Source organism: Centropristis striata, chromosome 4 (assembly GCF_030273125.1).
Source record: "Centropristis striata isolate RG_2023a ecotype Rhode Island chromosome 4, C.striata_1.0, whole genome shotgun sequence".
NCBI lineage: Eukaryota > Metazoa > Chordata > Actinopteri > Perciformes > Serranidae > Centropristis > Centropristis striata.
Genome location: NC_081520.1, coordinates 16,134,835 through 16,150,148, shown reverse-complemented (window position 1 = coordinate 16,150,148; position 15,314 = coordinate 16,134,835). Strand labels below are relative to the sequence as shown.

Here is a 15,314-nt window from a genome sequence, read left to right as displayed (position 1 = left end):
CTGAAGATTTTGTTTGTCTTGGCTAACCCACATCAGTGTCCTGTGAATCCACTCTTTTAAAGCTAGATGTCAGTATGTTGCTGCTCTTCTGTTCACATGTTATTTCATAACAAACCGACTTGTAGGAGGTTCTCACTGCTGCCTGTTACTTGACTTCCACTTCAGTTTGTAGTTCAGGATGTACAAGTTGGTGCTATTTTTCTTTTCGTCAGCGGCTCTTTTCGCCTGTCTAAATGGCGCTTTTCCACCACCGTGTGACAGGTGAGATAAACGACTCAAGTGTTTTTCCTTTTTATAAGGTTTTTGTATACAAGAGAAACTATATTTAGAGTTCTTCCCTTTTCTTAAAATCCTGTTGATTCTAAAGGAAAGTTCTGGTTCATTTAGGGCTGTTGGTTAATGTAAACTATACCTGTTTTGCTGAACAGGCTGGACAATCCTCTTTAAATGCTTTTTTTTAAGTTGAATTTCCCACCACAGATTATGAATATCTGTTTAAAACTTCTATAAGGCCTGCTATCTAAACTTTTGGAATGGCTCCATTTTGTGAAATGACTCATTTTAGCCAAACTGTTTGTGGGATTACGTCAGCCTCCAGCTGCTGCTGAACCCCTGGAAAGGGTGTTGTATTTTATAAATGTTGAATTGACCATCTACTGCAGCCTGAAAACTGATGTCTGTTCTGTATTATCTGCTTTAGCATTTGGACTTCATAACGGACCTTTGCCCTGACCTAATTATGAGTGATATGCTTGTATTGTTTTCCTGCAGGACTTTGTAACAAGATGGCAGTTTATTGTACTTAAATAGACTCCTGTTTAATAATTAACAACTCTAAATTAATTACAGTGAAATATACTGCACCGGGCCTCTCTTGCATCAGGTACAGAAAGCTAAACTGTTTGATGATGACAAATACTTTGTTGACATGAAGCTGAGGGAAACTCCTGGTAAGTCCCAAGTCGGTAAATTATTATTTTTTTTTAAAGACATTTGTTCTTTACATGGCTGCTTTTGTTGCTCCCTTTGTTCCCCTGCAGATGTAGTTTTATCTGCTTTTCGCAACCTTTCAAATGAATCCCCAAACCCCACTGTCCCGCTTGGCAAACTGCAGGAGTTCCTCAGGGCTTACTTTGAGAAACCGGGGACAGAGTTTGAGTCATGGACGCCGCCAGACTGGCATGACAAGTGAGAACCAGTTATTGGAGGACTCGTGATCAGATAGTATTCTAATACTTATTCTTTAAAAAGTATTGTTAATTGACATGGGTTGATTTTTATATGCAGGCCAAAGTTCCTTGAAGGAATAGCGGACCGAGAACTACGTGCCTGGGCTGAAAAGATCCATACTCTATGGAAGTCTCTCGGCAGAAAGGTGATGTGCAAAAGCTCCAAATCCAGACTTCTTGATGACATCAGACTAGAAAACAAAGCAGCGTGGAGCCCTACTGTAAATTTACCTCTAAAGTTCTGGCTGTAAACTCCATGACGCCAGTTTCAGTTTGATGATGATATACCAAGTAAAACTGGAGACAAGCTCAAATATATTTAGTATAAAATGATAGAACTGGATGGAACCCTCTTATATGTTAGATTTGACACCTTTGTTCACATTTGCAACATTTAAAATTCTTTATTGAGCAGGATAGTGTTTTGAAAGTTAAAAAAAGACTCAAAATCACATTTTATCTTGGACTATGGGACTAAAAAAAACACAAAATTACAAAAGACACAAAATGACTAAAAAAATACACAAAATGACCAAAATTGTTACGCTAAACACACAAGACACAAATAAAATACAGTCACACGAGAATAAAGATTTGGATGAAAAAAACAACATAAATGTGATCTTGTGATTGTGTATTATACACAATTACAAGATCACATTTATGATGTTTTTTTCTTTTTGGTTCAACATGTTGATCCAGTTAGTCAGAATAAAAAATAAATTATTATTAGGTCATATAGGTGAGGTTGTGCTGAAAAAAATATATACCAACATGGCATTTAAACAATTTTTAAGTGGCGTATACAGACAGGATGAAAAGGATACAAAAATGGACAAATAGCCCCAGACTCCATAGAGTTAAAGGTCCATGTTACTGGAAAGTGCACTTGTCTCCCTCGAAAAAGAGATTGCAATCTCAAGGGACTTCCTGGTAAAGTAAAGCCTAAATAAATAAAGGTTATCCTCGACTAGCCTACAATACTATTGTATTTGTAATGTGTTCAAGTCACTTTTTAATCAAAGATGTTAATAAAAGCCCTGGTTTCAGTTTATCTAATATAAATTATTTCTTAATCCGTTAGTAGATTGAATATCTTTGGACATAAACTGTTTGAATATGTCCAATTAGGCTTTAAGATTTCATTGTTATTCATCAGTAATTCGCTGCAGCCCTAATGAGGATGAAACACACGCACATGCCAGTCAGAAGGTTTAAAATCAGGGTTTGTACGGGTTCTTGAAATCCTTGAAAATGCTTGAATTTTAATGTTGCATTTCAAGCTTTGAAAAGTGCTTGGATTTTGGATTAAGTGCTTGTAAATGCTTGAAATTCTTACTGTATTTCTCTTGCAATCTGACAATAGATAACCGCATTTTCAATGGAAAAAAATATATAAACTGAATAGCCTATAGCCTATCTGAAATGAAGACCGCTCCGCCTGCGTCTTCTTGTTTCTGAGATGTTTCTTGTTGCTCTACCCTGTATCTTCTTACTGAAGGGAGTTTTTCTAATCTATAGTGGGTGTGAGGGGTCCTGAAGTACTTGTGGGGCTTTCCTCCTAGTTTGGGTCGTGTTTAGTTCCACCAGCTGCCGGTTGATGATTTTTGTGAGCTTCCTTTTGCTCCTAGCCCCTAGATTCCCATACCAGTATGTTTTATGAGATTAGCAAACTGCTTTTAGTTGTTAAAAGTGTAATACCATTGCTAATGGTATGGTTAAGTGAAATTACCCCTTTTAGTATTGAAGTATTCATCTAAATCAGGGGTGGGCAACTGGAGGCCCGGGGCCCGCATACGGCCCGCACCCTCACTTGAAGTGGCCCTCAGTACAACTACATGCATTTGAGCATGAAATCTTAAAAGTGCAGTGTAAAAATGCACAAAATTACTTCTTGTAATTAATGTTGGTCTGCTGCTCTTGCACAAAAAAAAAAAAGAAATCACAGTAAGTGGTTATTTTTTATTTGCTTCAAACCTTTTGTATTCCTATTTATACTGTTATATATGCATTTGAGCATGAAATATGTTAAGTTACAGCACTGTAAACATTTAAAATTGCAGTTTCATCATATCTGGTGAAGTGCACGGTCCTATATGTGGCCCTGTGGTAGTGTCGATGGAAAACTGTGGCCCCCTCCAGCATTTAAGTTGCCCATCCCTGATCTAAAACATGCCATTTAGAACCATTGAAAGGTATTGAAAAAGCTTGAAAATGGACCTTGAAAAGTGCTTGAATTTGACCACTGAAAAAGTGTACAAACCCTGTAAAATAAAAAACGATTTCTCCTCCAGATCCGCATCGATGTTAAAGATCACCCAGAGCTCTACTCGCAGATATACACCCCACATCCCGTTGTTGTGCCAGGGGGCCGCTTCAGGGAGCTCTACTATTGGTGAGTGAATGATGAAGCCTGTCTCTCAGCTGTCTGTCTGAGAGTAAAGTCTCACCAGGTCAGAGCGAGAGGAGATCACAGGCAAACCCAGTCAGGGGTCTGTGTTCAGAGCCCACCTGGGTGCCGTGTGCAGACAGTGACGTGAGCCGCTCTGTGCCCAACAGGGACTCCTACTGGGTCATCAACGGGCTCCTGCTGTCAGAGATGACAGACACGGCCCACGGGATGATTCAAAACTTCCTCTACCTTGTCAACAGGTAAGCCTTAAAGCACCTTTCATCATCAGAGCACTTGAGAAAAAAAGGCCAGCTCGCTGCAGGTAGTGCAGCAGGCTCATTTTGAATAATAAGTAATTTAGCAACCTAAGTTGTACACTTTGGATGTCTGGCTCTCGGGGGGGATTTCAAGATTTGTGGAATAAAAGATTTTTTTCCCTCAATCTCCTACAGATATGGCTTCATTCCAAATGGTGGGCGGATTTACTATGAAAGGCGCAGTCAGCCTCCATTTCTCACTCTAATGGTGGAGAGCTACTATCAAGCAACCAAGGATAAAGAGTTCCTCAGGTGATATTTAGGCCTGGGCTGATGTCCTGCCAGACACATTATCATTCTTCAGCTGCCTCGCTTCTCCTCCAGAACAGAGAAAAGGCATATCAAAACCGCAGTACTCGTGTCTGTCTGTGCCTCTGGTGTTTTTCTTTTTCTTACATGCTTGATTAGAATGTAACACCCCAACTTTCGTGTGTGTAAAGGTATTAAGGACTGTGAAAAGTAGTCTGAATTTAAAATCTTGCTCCCTGCTGTCTGTACAAACTTGCATGGTTTAGAGCAGCTTTACCAGCTCTGGAGCAGGAGTACCGATTCTGGATGGAGAACCGTTCTGTGACGGTCCAAGTAAACGGTGCAGAGCATGTACTGAACCGCTACCATGTGCTGGTGGGCCTGCCCAGGTATGGCTGAAATCATTCTTTTTTTTTTTCTCATATCGTCACACTATTAAAAAATCGCCTAAGTCATTTTTTGTCAAAATTGTTTTTTTACCTATGGTAAAATCACCAACATCCTCAGTTGATCAGATCATGTGATTTTACCCCTTTAATATCATCACTTCTTTGACAATTTGCCACATTCATAGACATCAGATAAGAACCCAGCAAAGAAGAGCTAGAGGGAGATTGTTAAATTATCAGTTTAGTTTATCTGTGTTTTATTGTTTTATTTACTCTAAGGCATGGGTCTCAAACTCAAATTACCTGGGGGCTGCTGGAGGCAGTATCAAAATGACCAAAAAAAAAGACACAAAATGACCAAAAAAATACACAAAATGACCAAAAAACATACAGAATTACCAAAAAAGACACAAAATTATTTTTAAAAAGACACAAAATGACCCAAAAAAGACATAAAATTACCAAAAAAGACACAAAATTACTAAAAAAAAGACAAAATTACCAAAAAATATACAGAATTACCAAAAAAGACACAAAATTATTTTAAAAAAAGACACAAAATGACAAAAAAAATACACAAAATGACCAAAAAATATACAGAATTACCAAAAAAGACACACATTTTTTTTTAAAAAAGACACAAAATGACCCAAAAAAGACACAAAATTACCAAGAAAGACACAAAATTTCATATTCATATAAAACTCACATTAAACTTTCATATCAAGATGGGGGGCCACAAAATATCGTCACGAGGGCCGCAATTGGCCCGTGGGCCGCGAGTTTGAGACCCATGCTCTAAGGTGTCTAGAGTGAGTGACATGAGCGTGTCATAAACATGACATGGGATGTGTCATGAACATTAACGACACTTTGAAGTAACATTAATGCTCATGATACTTGTCATGTCATGTTTCTGACAGGCTTGTGTGACTCTTATGTAGACAACTTCTAAATAAAGTGTTACCATATCTTGCTTAAGTCACAAAGTCATGTTCAAAAAATTGCCTAAGTAATTTGTTTCTCTTAAGTTACATAATTAACACACAGTGTTATTACTATGCCAATAGACATCCTTTGTTACATCCTTTTTGCGTGAAATGATCAATAAATGTCATATGTTACACTTTTGGTGAAGTTTTTTGTGTTTCCTGCAAAACTTGAAAAAATGAGTTAGGCGATTATTTTAACAGGGTGACATATGATATATCATATATATATATATATCATATTCACATAAAATAAGCCAAAAACAATAAATATTACTGATGATGAGCAAACACAACTCTCTCACCCTCAAAGAAAAACAGGAGGGGTGAACAGTAGCCAAATTAATAACCAAAATATAAATAATAATAATTAATAAATAAATATAATTAAAAAGGACATTTAAAGGAGGGATCCAGAATGCTTGGGGGAAAAAAATAGCTATAACAATTTGTATATGTTGTGCCTTGAATTTGACCACCAAATCAACATACCAAACACAATTACTGGCCATTTAAAAGTTATATCAATTTATCTTAATTAGAACCATTTATCTTAATCATCTAAGGATGGAATGGACTCAATTAAGGAAAGAATGGGATTCCAAGTTTTATAAAAGTTGTCGGAGCACCTCCTAATACTGTACTTGATTTTTTCTAAGTGTAGAAATGACATTAGGTCCTTTGGCTGAAATAATTCTTGTGAATAATATTAAGAACTTATGATATGTGGGTATAAAGTGTGTGCCTTTTCTTACACGAGTCATGTCTTTTGTTCTTTCTAGGCCTGAATCCTACACGGATGATCTGGAATTAGCTGAGGGACTCACTGATGGTAATGGCTTTATTATGGTTCATATTCTTGGTGCTTGAATGAATCCCCCTTTATGAGCCGTGCTACGGTCATTTTATTCCGTGAGAGGGGGAGAAAAAAAAGAAAGATGTAGGGTACTTTTTATTTTTTTAAACTGCTCCTCAACAGAGAAGTGAAATATATTCCCCTAAAATTCAAGGAAGGATAATTTGTGCAAAACAAATTTGTTCTGAAAATACCCCAGTACAACGTCTTAATGAATATAGAATGTTAAACGCATTCATTCTTTGATATTGCCGCTGAACAATTTGACCACTCGTATAAAGATAAGCTGTTTGAGGGGAAAAACAGTCTGTTGTTTGCTTAAATGTTGAATTCTTCTGCCCGCAAAATGTTTGTTCGCATTTCTGAAGATTTCCCTTTTATGTAAGAACATATTATTAATAATAAAAAGTCAAGGTCATTAAGTTATTTCCTCCTGCTTGGAAGAGACATTTAATTTTTTTTGTCTTTAAAGCTTCTAAAGAAAAGCTGAAACAAACATGTTGTTCAGAGGCTGCATATTTTAATTTTTTCCCTCGTCCAGTTAACTCTATGGAGTCTTGGGCTATTTAGTCCATTTTTGAATCCTTTTCATCCTGCCTGTATACACCACTTAAAACATGTTTAAATGCCATGTTGGTATATATTTTTTTCAGCACAACCTCACCTATATGACCTGATAATAATTGATTTTTTATTCTGACTTACTGGATCAACATTTTGAACCAAAAAGAAACAAAGAAAAACCAAAAAATCTTTCTTTAGTAATTTTGTGTCTTTTTTAGTCATTTTGTGTCTGTCTTTAGTCATTTTGTCTTTTTTTGGTCATTTAATGTCTTTCTTTGGTCATTTTGTGTTTTTTTTCTTTTAGTCATTGTGTGTCTTTCTTTAGTCATTTTGTGTCTTATTTGTTCATTTTGTGTCTTTAGTCATTTTGTGTATTTTTTTGTTCATTTTGTGTCTTTTTTTAGTGCTTTAGTCCAACATAAAATGTGATTTTGATTTTTTTTTTTTAACTTTCAAAACACTATCATGCTCAATAAAGAATTTCAAATGATGCAAATGTGAACAAAGGTTGCAAATCTAACATATAAGAGGGTTCCATCCAGTTCTATCATTTTATACTAAATATATTTGAGCTGGTCTCCAGTTTTACTTGGTATATCATCATCAAACTGAAACTGGCCTCATGGAGTTTACAGCCAGAACTTTAGAGGTAAATTTACAGTAGGGCTCCACGCTGCTTTGTTTTCTAGTCTTATGTCATCAAGAAGAAGTCTGGATTTGGAGCTTTTGGAGACTCCAGAGGGTTAACAAACAAGACATACATGAATAAGTAACAGATTTTAGATGCTGATTTGTTATGGCTCTATTATTGTATTCATTGTTTTTGTCCGTGCCCTCAGATGGTAAAGAGCAGCTGTGGATGGAACTGAAAGCGGGAGCAGAGTCTGGCTGGGACTTCACATCCCGCTGGTATGTAAACGGTGACATCCACAACAACGCGACCCTCAGGGAGACCAGCACCAGTCACTTCCTCCCCACTGACCTCAACGCTCTGCTCTGCCTCAATGAGAAGACTCTTGCTTCATTTCACAGAATACTGGGTGAGTACATGAGCAGCCTCTGACCTTGGGACTAACTTTGCTCTGCACACTGCTTTTAGCTCCTAACTGCTGTTACATAACAGTGATGTGCTGCTTCCTGACAGGTGACGGTGACTCAGCAGCACTGTTTGACCAGGCTGCAGCCCGCAGACGGGGGGCCATAGAGGCTGTGATGTGGGATGCTGAGAGGGGAGCCTGGTTTGACTACAACCTGATGACGCACTCCAAACACTTTGAGTTTTACCCCTCCAACCTGGCACCTGTTTGGGCACACTGCTATTCTGGGCCTGAGATGGGAGAGAAGGCAGTGCAGTATCTAAAGGTTGATGCACATTTGTGTTCTGAAATTCACAAGTAAATGTTGAATAATAGTTCATTTAAAGCACAATTTAATAAAATAAAATCTAAATTACAAAAGATGCATATTTTCCCCACTGACATCAGTGTTATCAGTTGCTATTTTTTAGGTATAAATTAGACATTACCCTTTACCTCCACTGTTTCAGGATAGCAGAGGAATTTATTGGACTGATATCTCAAAATCTACACAAATAAAGCCTAAACTGTTAGGGGTAAGAGAGAAAATGCACTCAGTGGCCACTTTATTAGGTACACCTCCTACAATCTATTGCAATGCAATGCAACATGTTGCAGCACAACATGTTGCAGCACAACAGTTTTTTAGGAGAGACTGTTAAGCCCATCTTATAGGACAGGGGTGGGCAACTGGAGACCCGGGGGCCGCATACGGCCCGCACCCTAACTTAAAGTGGCCCTCAGTACAACTACATGCATTTGAGCATGAAATCTTAAAAGTGCAATGTAAAAATGCACAAAATTACTTTTTGCAATTAATGTTGGTCTGCTGTTCTTGCACTGATTGAAAAAAAAAAAGAAATCACAGTAAGTGGTTATTTTTTATTTGTTTCAAACGTTTTGTATTCCTATTTATACTGTTATACATGCATTTCAGCATGAAATATGTTAAGTTACTGCACTGTAAACATATTTAAAATAGCAGTTTCATCATATCTGGTTAAGTGCACGGTCCTATATGTGGCCCTGTGGTAGTGTTGATGAAATGTTGTGGCCCCCTCCAGCATTTAAGTTGCCCATCCCTGTTGTAGGATATATACCATGTGCTTTATGAAGTGCACATTTGCTCCAGCAGATGGCGCACACACACTGCAATGCTTTAATCCATGCACACTCTTGTGGTTGCTGTTTTTTTTCATGTGTGTGCAGGGGAGTGGTGCTCTCAAGTTCCCCAATGGAGTCCCAACATCGCTGAGGGAGTCTGGGCAGCAGTGGGACTATCCTAATGCATGGCCTCCTTTACAACACATGCTCATCGATGGTAGGTGGAAATTATCTACCGCCATGAGAATATCTTCAACACTATCCTGATGATTCACCAAAACATTTTTCTCTGTTGTCTTTGCATAATGACTTCTGAGAATGCACAGTGGTTGCAGGTTAGTACTTTAGTGTTGTTTGATTTAGCTTTGTATGGATTTGGAAAGAAACAAAGCAGGTTAAACTACTGACCTTCAGGTTTAATTTGAGGCTGTTTACATTTTCTCCCTTCAGGTGCCCTGTGGAGTTTCCTTGAAAACACTTATGTTAATATTGAGTGTTACTCACCAGAATGCACTGTGTATCTTTGAGGTCTAACAAACATGTAGAATTTATTCCTCCCCTAAGCCAGTTTTCTGAACCTTTCAAACAGGCTTGTCATCATCCACATTTGCTTGCTTGAAAGCGGTCTTCTTCTTCCTGCACTGACAAGAAAAAAGGAGTGTCTAAAAGTAAAATAAAAACACTAAATCTGAGGGAAATGATCTTGCTGCATGGACAGAAAATTCACTTGACAAGATTTCTTAAATTAAGATTGTTAAATCTTGAAATAAGCATGTTGAACACTTAAAATAAGCATTATCTAACACTTCTAAATCTAAAGTTTTTTAAAAAATCTTTGTAAGAAACAAATAATTGTCAGTGCACTCTGCTCGGGCCAGTTCATCGCTGCTTGAAGCTTTAATTCATCTTGTTTTAAGAGTTAATTTCTTATTTTAAGCGTATAACATGCTTATTCCTAGATTTAACAATCTTATTTTAAGAAATCTTGTCTTTTGCAGTGTGCCTTTACTGGTTCATTGTTGTGTTTTTTGCTTGTTACAACCACCTGTTAATTTGCAGCTGAATGCATAGTACAAAGAGAACAGGGCCACACTTGTTAAAACATTGCCCCATAGTGCAACTAGTGGTCAAAGACTCCACAGGATACGTTTTAAAGGGGACAGAAAGTAGTCACATGAAGTCATTATATTTAATATTTGAAATCCAACCACCCACAGAGATCAGCAGACAACTGCTGTCTTTCCTAGTAATTCTCTGCCAGGTCCCTACTGCAGCCAGCTTTACTTGTTGCCTATTTGGAGGGATTTCTGCCTTTTAGTCGGGCCTCTGTGACACAGATCAGAGAGTGACTTATTTCTGGCCCTAAAATCTCCTTTGTTGCTTGCTCTGTATGATTATGATCACTGAGCTGCTGCCTAACACTGGGGGACTATGCAACTCCAGCAAGCCTCATGTTAATAAAATATTTTTTAACCATTTGTTTGGTGACTATTCTTGCACTTCCGAAGAAATTTCCGTTCCTGTTCACACTGTACACAGCAGACTTCAAATACAACTCTGAGTCCTGCCACATCCAGAAGTACTCCGAGGACACTGCTATTGTGGCGTGTATCAGGAATGGACAGGAATCTGAATATAGCGATCTGATAAAAGCCTTCAGTGACTGGAGTCACAAGAACTATCTCCTACTGAACACCTCAAAGACTAAGGAAATGATCAGAGATTTCCGCAGGTTCAAGCCCCCCTTCAGCCAGTGAATACCTGTGGGGTGGACATGGAGGTGGTGCCAAGTTTTAAGTATCTAGGTGTATACCTGGATAATAAGTTGGACTGGTCCCTAAACACAGACGCTCTCTACAAAAAGGGGCGGAGACGCCTCTTTTTCTTCTTGAAGCTCAGATCTCTTGACATCTGTAGTAAGATGCTGCGGATGTTTTATCAGTCTGTGGTGGTAGTGTGTTGTTTTATGCTGCAGTCTGCTGGGGAGGCAGCATCAGACACAGAGATGATCAGACTAGTCTAAAGAGCTGGTTCTGTGGTTGGAGCCAGGTTGGACACACTGGAGGAGGTGGTGGAGAGATGACCTATCAAGATGTTCGAGTCCATCTTGAAATACCCAGATCATCTGCTACACAAAACCTTTATGGACAAAAAAACAGCAGTGGACGTCTCCTCTCTCTCTGTTGCAGGACGGAGAGATACTAAAGATCCTTCTCTCTTACAGCCATCAGGCTGTCTCATTCTAACAGAGATTCTAGCAGACTAACTGAATTTACCCTCAGGAATACATTATTTTTGTTTTTTTTTATTAACATTTTTATTATTATAAAACACAAGATAGACACAATACAACCACAAACAACCACAGTAAAATAAATCAGACAAAACACCACAACAAACAACACAAGACACGCATACATGCACACACACATACACACACGCATATACAAAATCAAACTACAAACACTAATGTTTCAAGTTAATTTACATGGAAACAGTAAAGGTGACAATGTGACACTTGTACCCTCAGGAATAAATAAAGTCATTTTGATATGATTGATTTGATTTCCAGGTTTATCCAAACTGCCTTCAGAGGATGCTAAACAACTAGCATTTGATTTAGCCCAGCGTTGGATTAAGACAAACTGGGTGGCATACACAAAGTATGAAGCCATGTTTGAAAAGGTGAGCTTCAGTATGTGAGCGCTTGTGCTGCACAGTGATAACACAGCTGGCTCCGAATCTAAAATGTTCTTCCTTTTTTGACAGTATGATGTGAACGGCGATGGCAGACCTGGTGGTGGAGGAGAATATGAAGTTCAGGTATTTCCTGTCATATGTTGATGGTGTAATGTGCTTATAGTCTTTCTAATTTCATGCAGAGCTCTGTCAGTTCTTCCTATCTCACTTCTGCTTCTTAACTTGAACCCATTAGCATGTACACATATACTCTCACTTCTCATTATCCATCCTCTTTTTCTGTAGAATTTTCTACCCTGTTGGTTCCTATTTCAACCTACTTTTCACATTGTTTTTCTCACTTCTATCCATTAGCACAAATATATATTTTTTCTTAGTATCTTTTTACCACTGTGTTTTGCTTTTTTGCTAAAGTGCTGAATAAAAAATGACAGCATCCCTCTTGCTCCATCGTGTTGCCCTTTCTGTAGCTTGGTTTCGGCTGGACCAATGGCGTGGCCCTGCAGCTCCTGGACCAGTATGGGGCGACTCTCACCGCAGGAAGCAGACGAGTGTCTTCTGGCCTCCTGCTGCCTCTGGTCATCTCAGCCGCTCACATGCTTCAGTGAGTCAGAGGTGACAACAGAGCCTGACTGGAGGTTGCATTTTATTATTCCTGGTTTCACAGCACTACATCATTTCTTCCCACTGACCGACTTTAAACACACAACAATTGACACTGAGAATGAGACTAAATTTAGCATCCTTTAAAAAACACCTGATATTTTCTTAACCCATAAGAACCCACGGTGACACGGGTGTAACAAACACTTTAAATCTTCTATAATCTCCCACATTCAGCTTTATGCTTCACTTCTCCAAAACGTGGCTGTGACTGGAAACAGAAATCCAAAAAAAGTAGCTAATTTCAAAAAGCTTATTTTTTGTATAGGCTAAGTTTAAACCTATTTAACAATTCTTAACAATTTATTATTATTTTGTTACTTAAAAATAAATCTGAAAAATAATTTGTTGTTAAACAGCACTATTAATGTCACAATTTTAATATATTTTGTGGAGATGCAGAGAAAAAGATAAATTTGTGTTTCTGTAAGTAGAAAAGGTGTCGAGTTTATTTATATTAAAATAAGAAATACCATAAAAATAAATACCATAATTGCCCAATGTGACATATATGTCACATCACAGATCTTTGACATTTAGGGATAGTATCTTTTTAAAAAAAAACCATAAATGTGTTCTATGTGGTCTGGGTTCTTATGGATTAATCATATATGATCAGGATCACTTTTATTTGTGAAGGAAACAGGATCAAATTTATCCTAAACTAAGAATTCCTTTGATGAATATTTTAGTATTTACTCTCAGAGGTAAATGATCTCTGGCGATATCAGAAGATGCAGATCATGTTGGTGCTTCTGGACTCTCTCCAGCAACACGGCGGTTAGTGCTTGGGTTGCAGCATTAACTCGTCCCAGATATTGAACTGACATTACAAACAGTTATTCACCTAATTCAATTATAAAGTTTATTGCTGAACTACAGTTTAACTCACTCCGAGGCCTTCCATTTGCATGCAAACTGAAGCTGGAATGTAAATGAGCTCATGTGAGAAATAAAATGTGAAGTGAATATATTAACGGTGTTTAAAATGTAGCAGTCTTTATTACAGACTCCCCAAGACACTTTTTTTCAATTTACCAAGCAATTTTCAGATGACAGTACTGATATAAAAATCACATAATCACATGTTAAATATAGTGATGAATTCCTGCACAAAGTCAGCACTAGGTTTATTTGAAATGCAATATTTTGATGATTGGGCTTGGGTGGTTTCTTACTGAAATGTTGCAATTCAGTCCTTTTAGTGCAGACGGTGTGCAGAAATTATATATATATATATATATATATATATATATATATATATATATATATATATTTCATCATAATTGCATCTTCCTACACTCCCTTCTACCAAGTGGTTATTAGCACTCAACATAACATGCATGGTAAAATTAACCTCAATATACATAACACTGTTGTATATGGCGGCAGTTTGGTGCAAAACATTTATTATGCCAGCTTTAAATGTTTAGTAGCAGTAGGATGTTCAATTTGCATTTCTGTTAACATAATGCAGCGCTGATGTGATGGAAAAAGAGTGACCAATAAACACTGAAGCCGTTATTAATGAGATAAAATCACGCTGGATTACATCCATGCTTGGCTTTTCTATGAATTCCCGATGCACCTGAAAGTAATTTAAATCCAGCAAGGGAATGGCAGACTGTGCCACTAACACTGAAAGCCACTATATAGTGAGGTGCTGAATGTGAATACACTGAATGGGGATTGCAGAAGAAATGAGGCCATAAATGGTAGAAAAGACTCAGATTATAGCTTTGTAATGACAAAGTTGATACCTGCTTTTTACCGTTTTGTGAAATGTGTTTTCCTAAATGTTGCATTTAGCACCTTAGGGCCACCATAGTTAAACAGTTAAACCCTTTGACATTAAAATAGATTACTTTGACATAATGGGAGATTGTGCTGTTAATCCAGTGCTGTTGAACTCACTCACACCACAGAAAGTCAGAGAGCTTGAAAACTTTATGGGTGCACTGTGAATTGATTGCAACACTCAAACATCCCATTAATCTAAAAATAAACAAAGAAAAGTCAACATTTTTTGCCATTTCTGATTGTTCCAAGCAAGTCATTCTGTCTTTGGCATTTCTACTTACATCTATGGTGAAATGCAGGTCAAGCATGAAATTAAGTCCATATAGATATTCAAATGGTTGTCAAAAAAAGTAATGAGAAATTTGCTTTTTAAAGAAGAAAATGCATCCCTCTTGGCTGTGAGGATATGAGGCTCAAGACGGGATTTCACTGCATCTCCCTCCTTAGCATGACTGCACACAACAGATTGACTATGCAACTCAAATGGGCAAAAGGCCAATAGGTGCAGCGGTCCGTGCAACCCCAAAGATCACACTCTAGTGATGTGCTATTGTCAGTCTCCATCTATAAGCCATATCGTCATCTGATTTTTTTTTTTTATCCCCATGCATAAATGTGACACCCACACAGTAGCAGCCGTGTGTATTATGCAGTGTTTAGAGAGGTTTAAGCAGCAGGCAGCAGTCATTATGTTTTCAGCCCTCGCTGACAGCAGTAACTCAAGTAGAACCTGCTCCTTTTGATAACTTGCACATTACCATGCCGTTTTAGCAGAAATGTGTTGTGTTCAGTTAATGAGATGGAGCTGTAAAGTGTGGAATAAGTTGTCCGGCAGTTAAGTGGCGATGAGGTGAAACTGCAATGTGTTCGTGGGTGCACGTGCGTGTGCCTTTAATTACACAAATCTGAGGACGTTATTCTGAGGAGCACGTTCCATGGGCTGCCCATGAATTGTAAAGCAGCAGTGACAAGTGCATTACATGTTG

General features: G+C 37.9%; 1 protein-coding gene across 1 annotated transcript; it reads left to right on the top strand.

Moving 5' to 3' along the window:
* Positions 1-132: 132 nt before the first annotated feature.
* Positions 133-13,633, top strand: treh (trehalase (brush-border membrane glycoprotein)). The gene is made up of 15 exons (XM_059330809.1): positions 133-261; positions 850-950; positions 1,041-1,188; positions 1,288-1,375; positions 3,524-3,624; positions 3,789-3,881; positions 4,074-4,190; positions 4,454-4,576; positions 6,348-6,397; positions 7,825-8,025; positions 8,130-8,347; positions 9,271-9,382; positions 11,738-11,850; positions 11,935-11,988; positions 12,336-13,633. Exons 1-15 carry the CDS (start codon positions 179-181, stop codon positions 12,471-12,473), a joined length of 1,740 nt encoding a protein of 579 aa, XP_059186792.1. The 5' UTR covers positions 133-178; the 3' UTR covers positions 12,474-13,633.
* The last annotated feature ends 1,681 nt before the right edge of the window (positions 13,634-15,314 follow it).

Excerpts from the sequence above, each read along its gene's own strand:
- treh (XM_059330809.1), top strand. The coding sequence starts at position 179 with ATGTACAAGTTGGTGCTATTTTTCTTTTCGTCAGCGGCTCTTTTCGCC. Across the intron at positions 3,625-3,788 it reads TTCAGGGAGCTCTACTATTG|GGACTCCTACTGGGTCATCA; the intron begins GTGAGTGAATGA and ends TGTGCCCAACAG. Across the intron at positions 8,348-9,270 it reads AGGCAGTGCAGTATCTAAAG|GGGAGTGGTGCTCTCAAGTT; the intron begins GTTGATGCACAT and ends ATGTGTGTGCAG.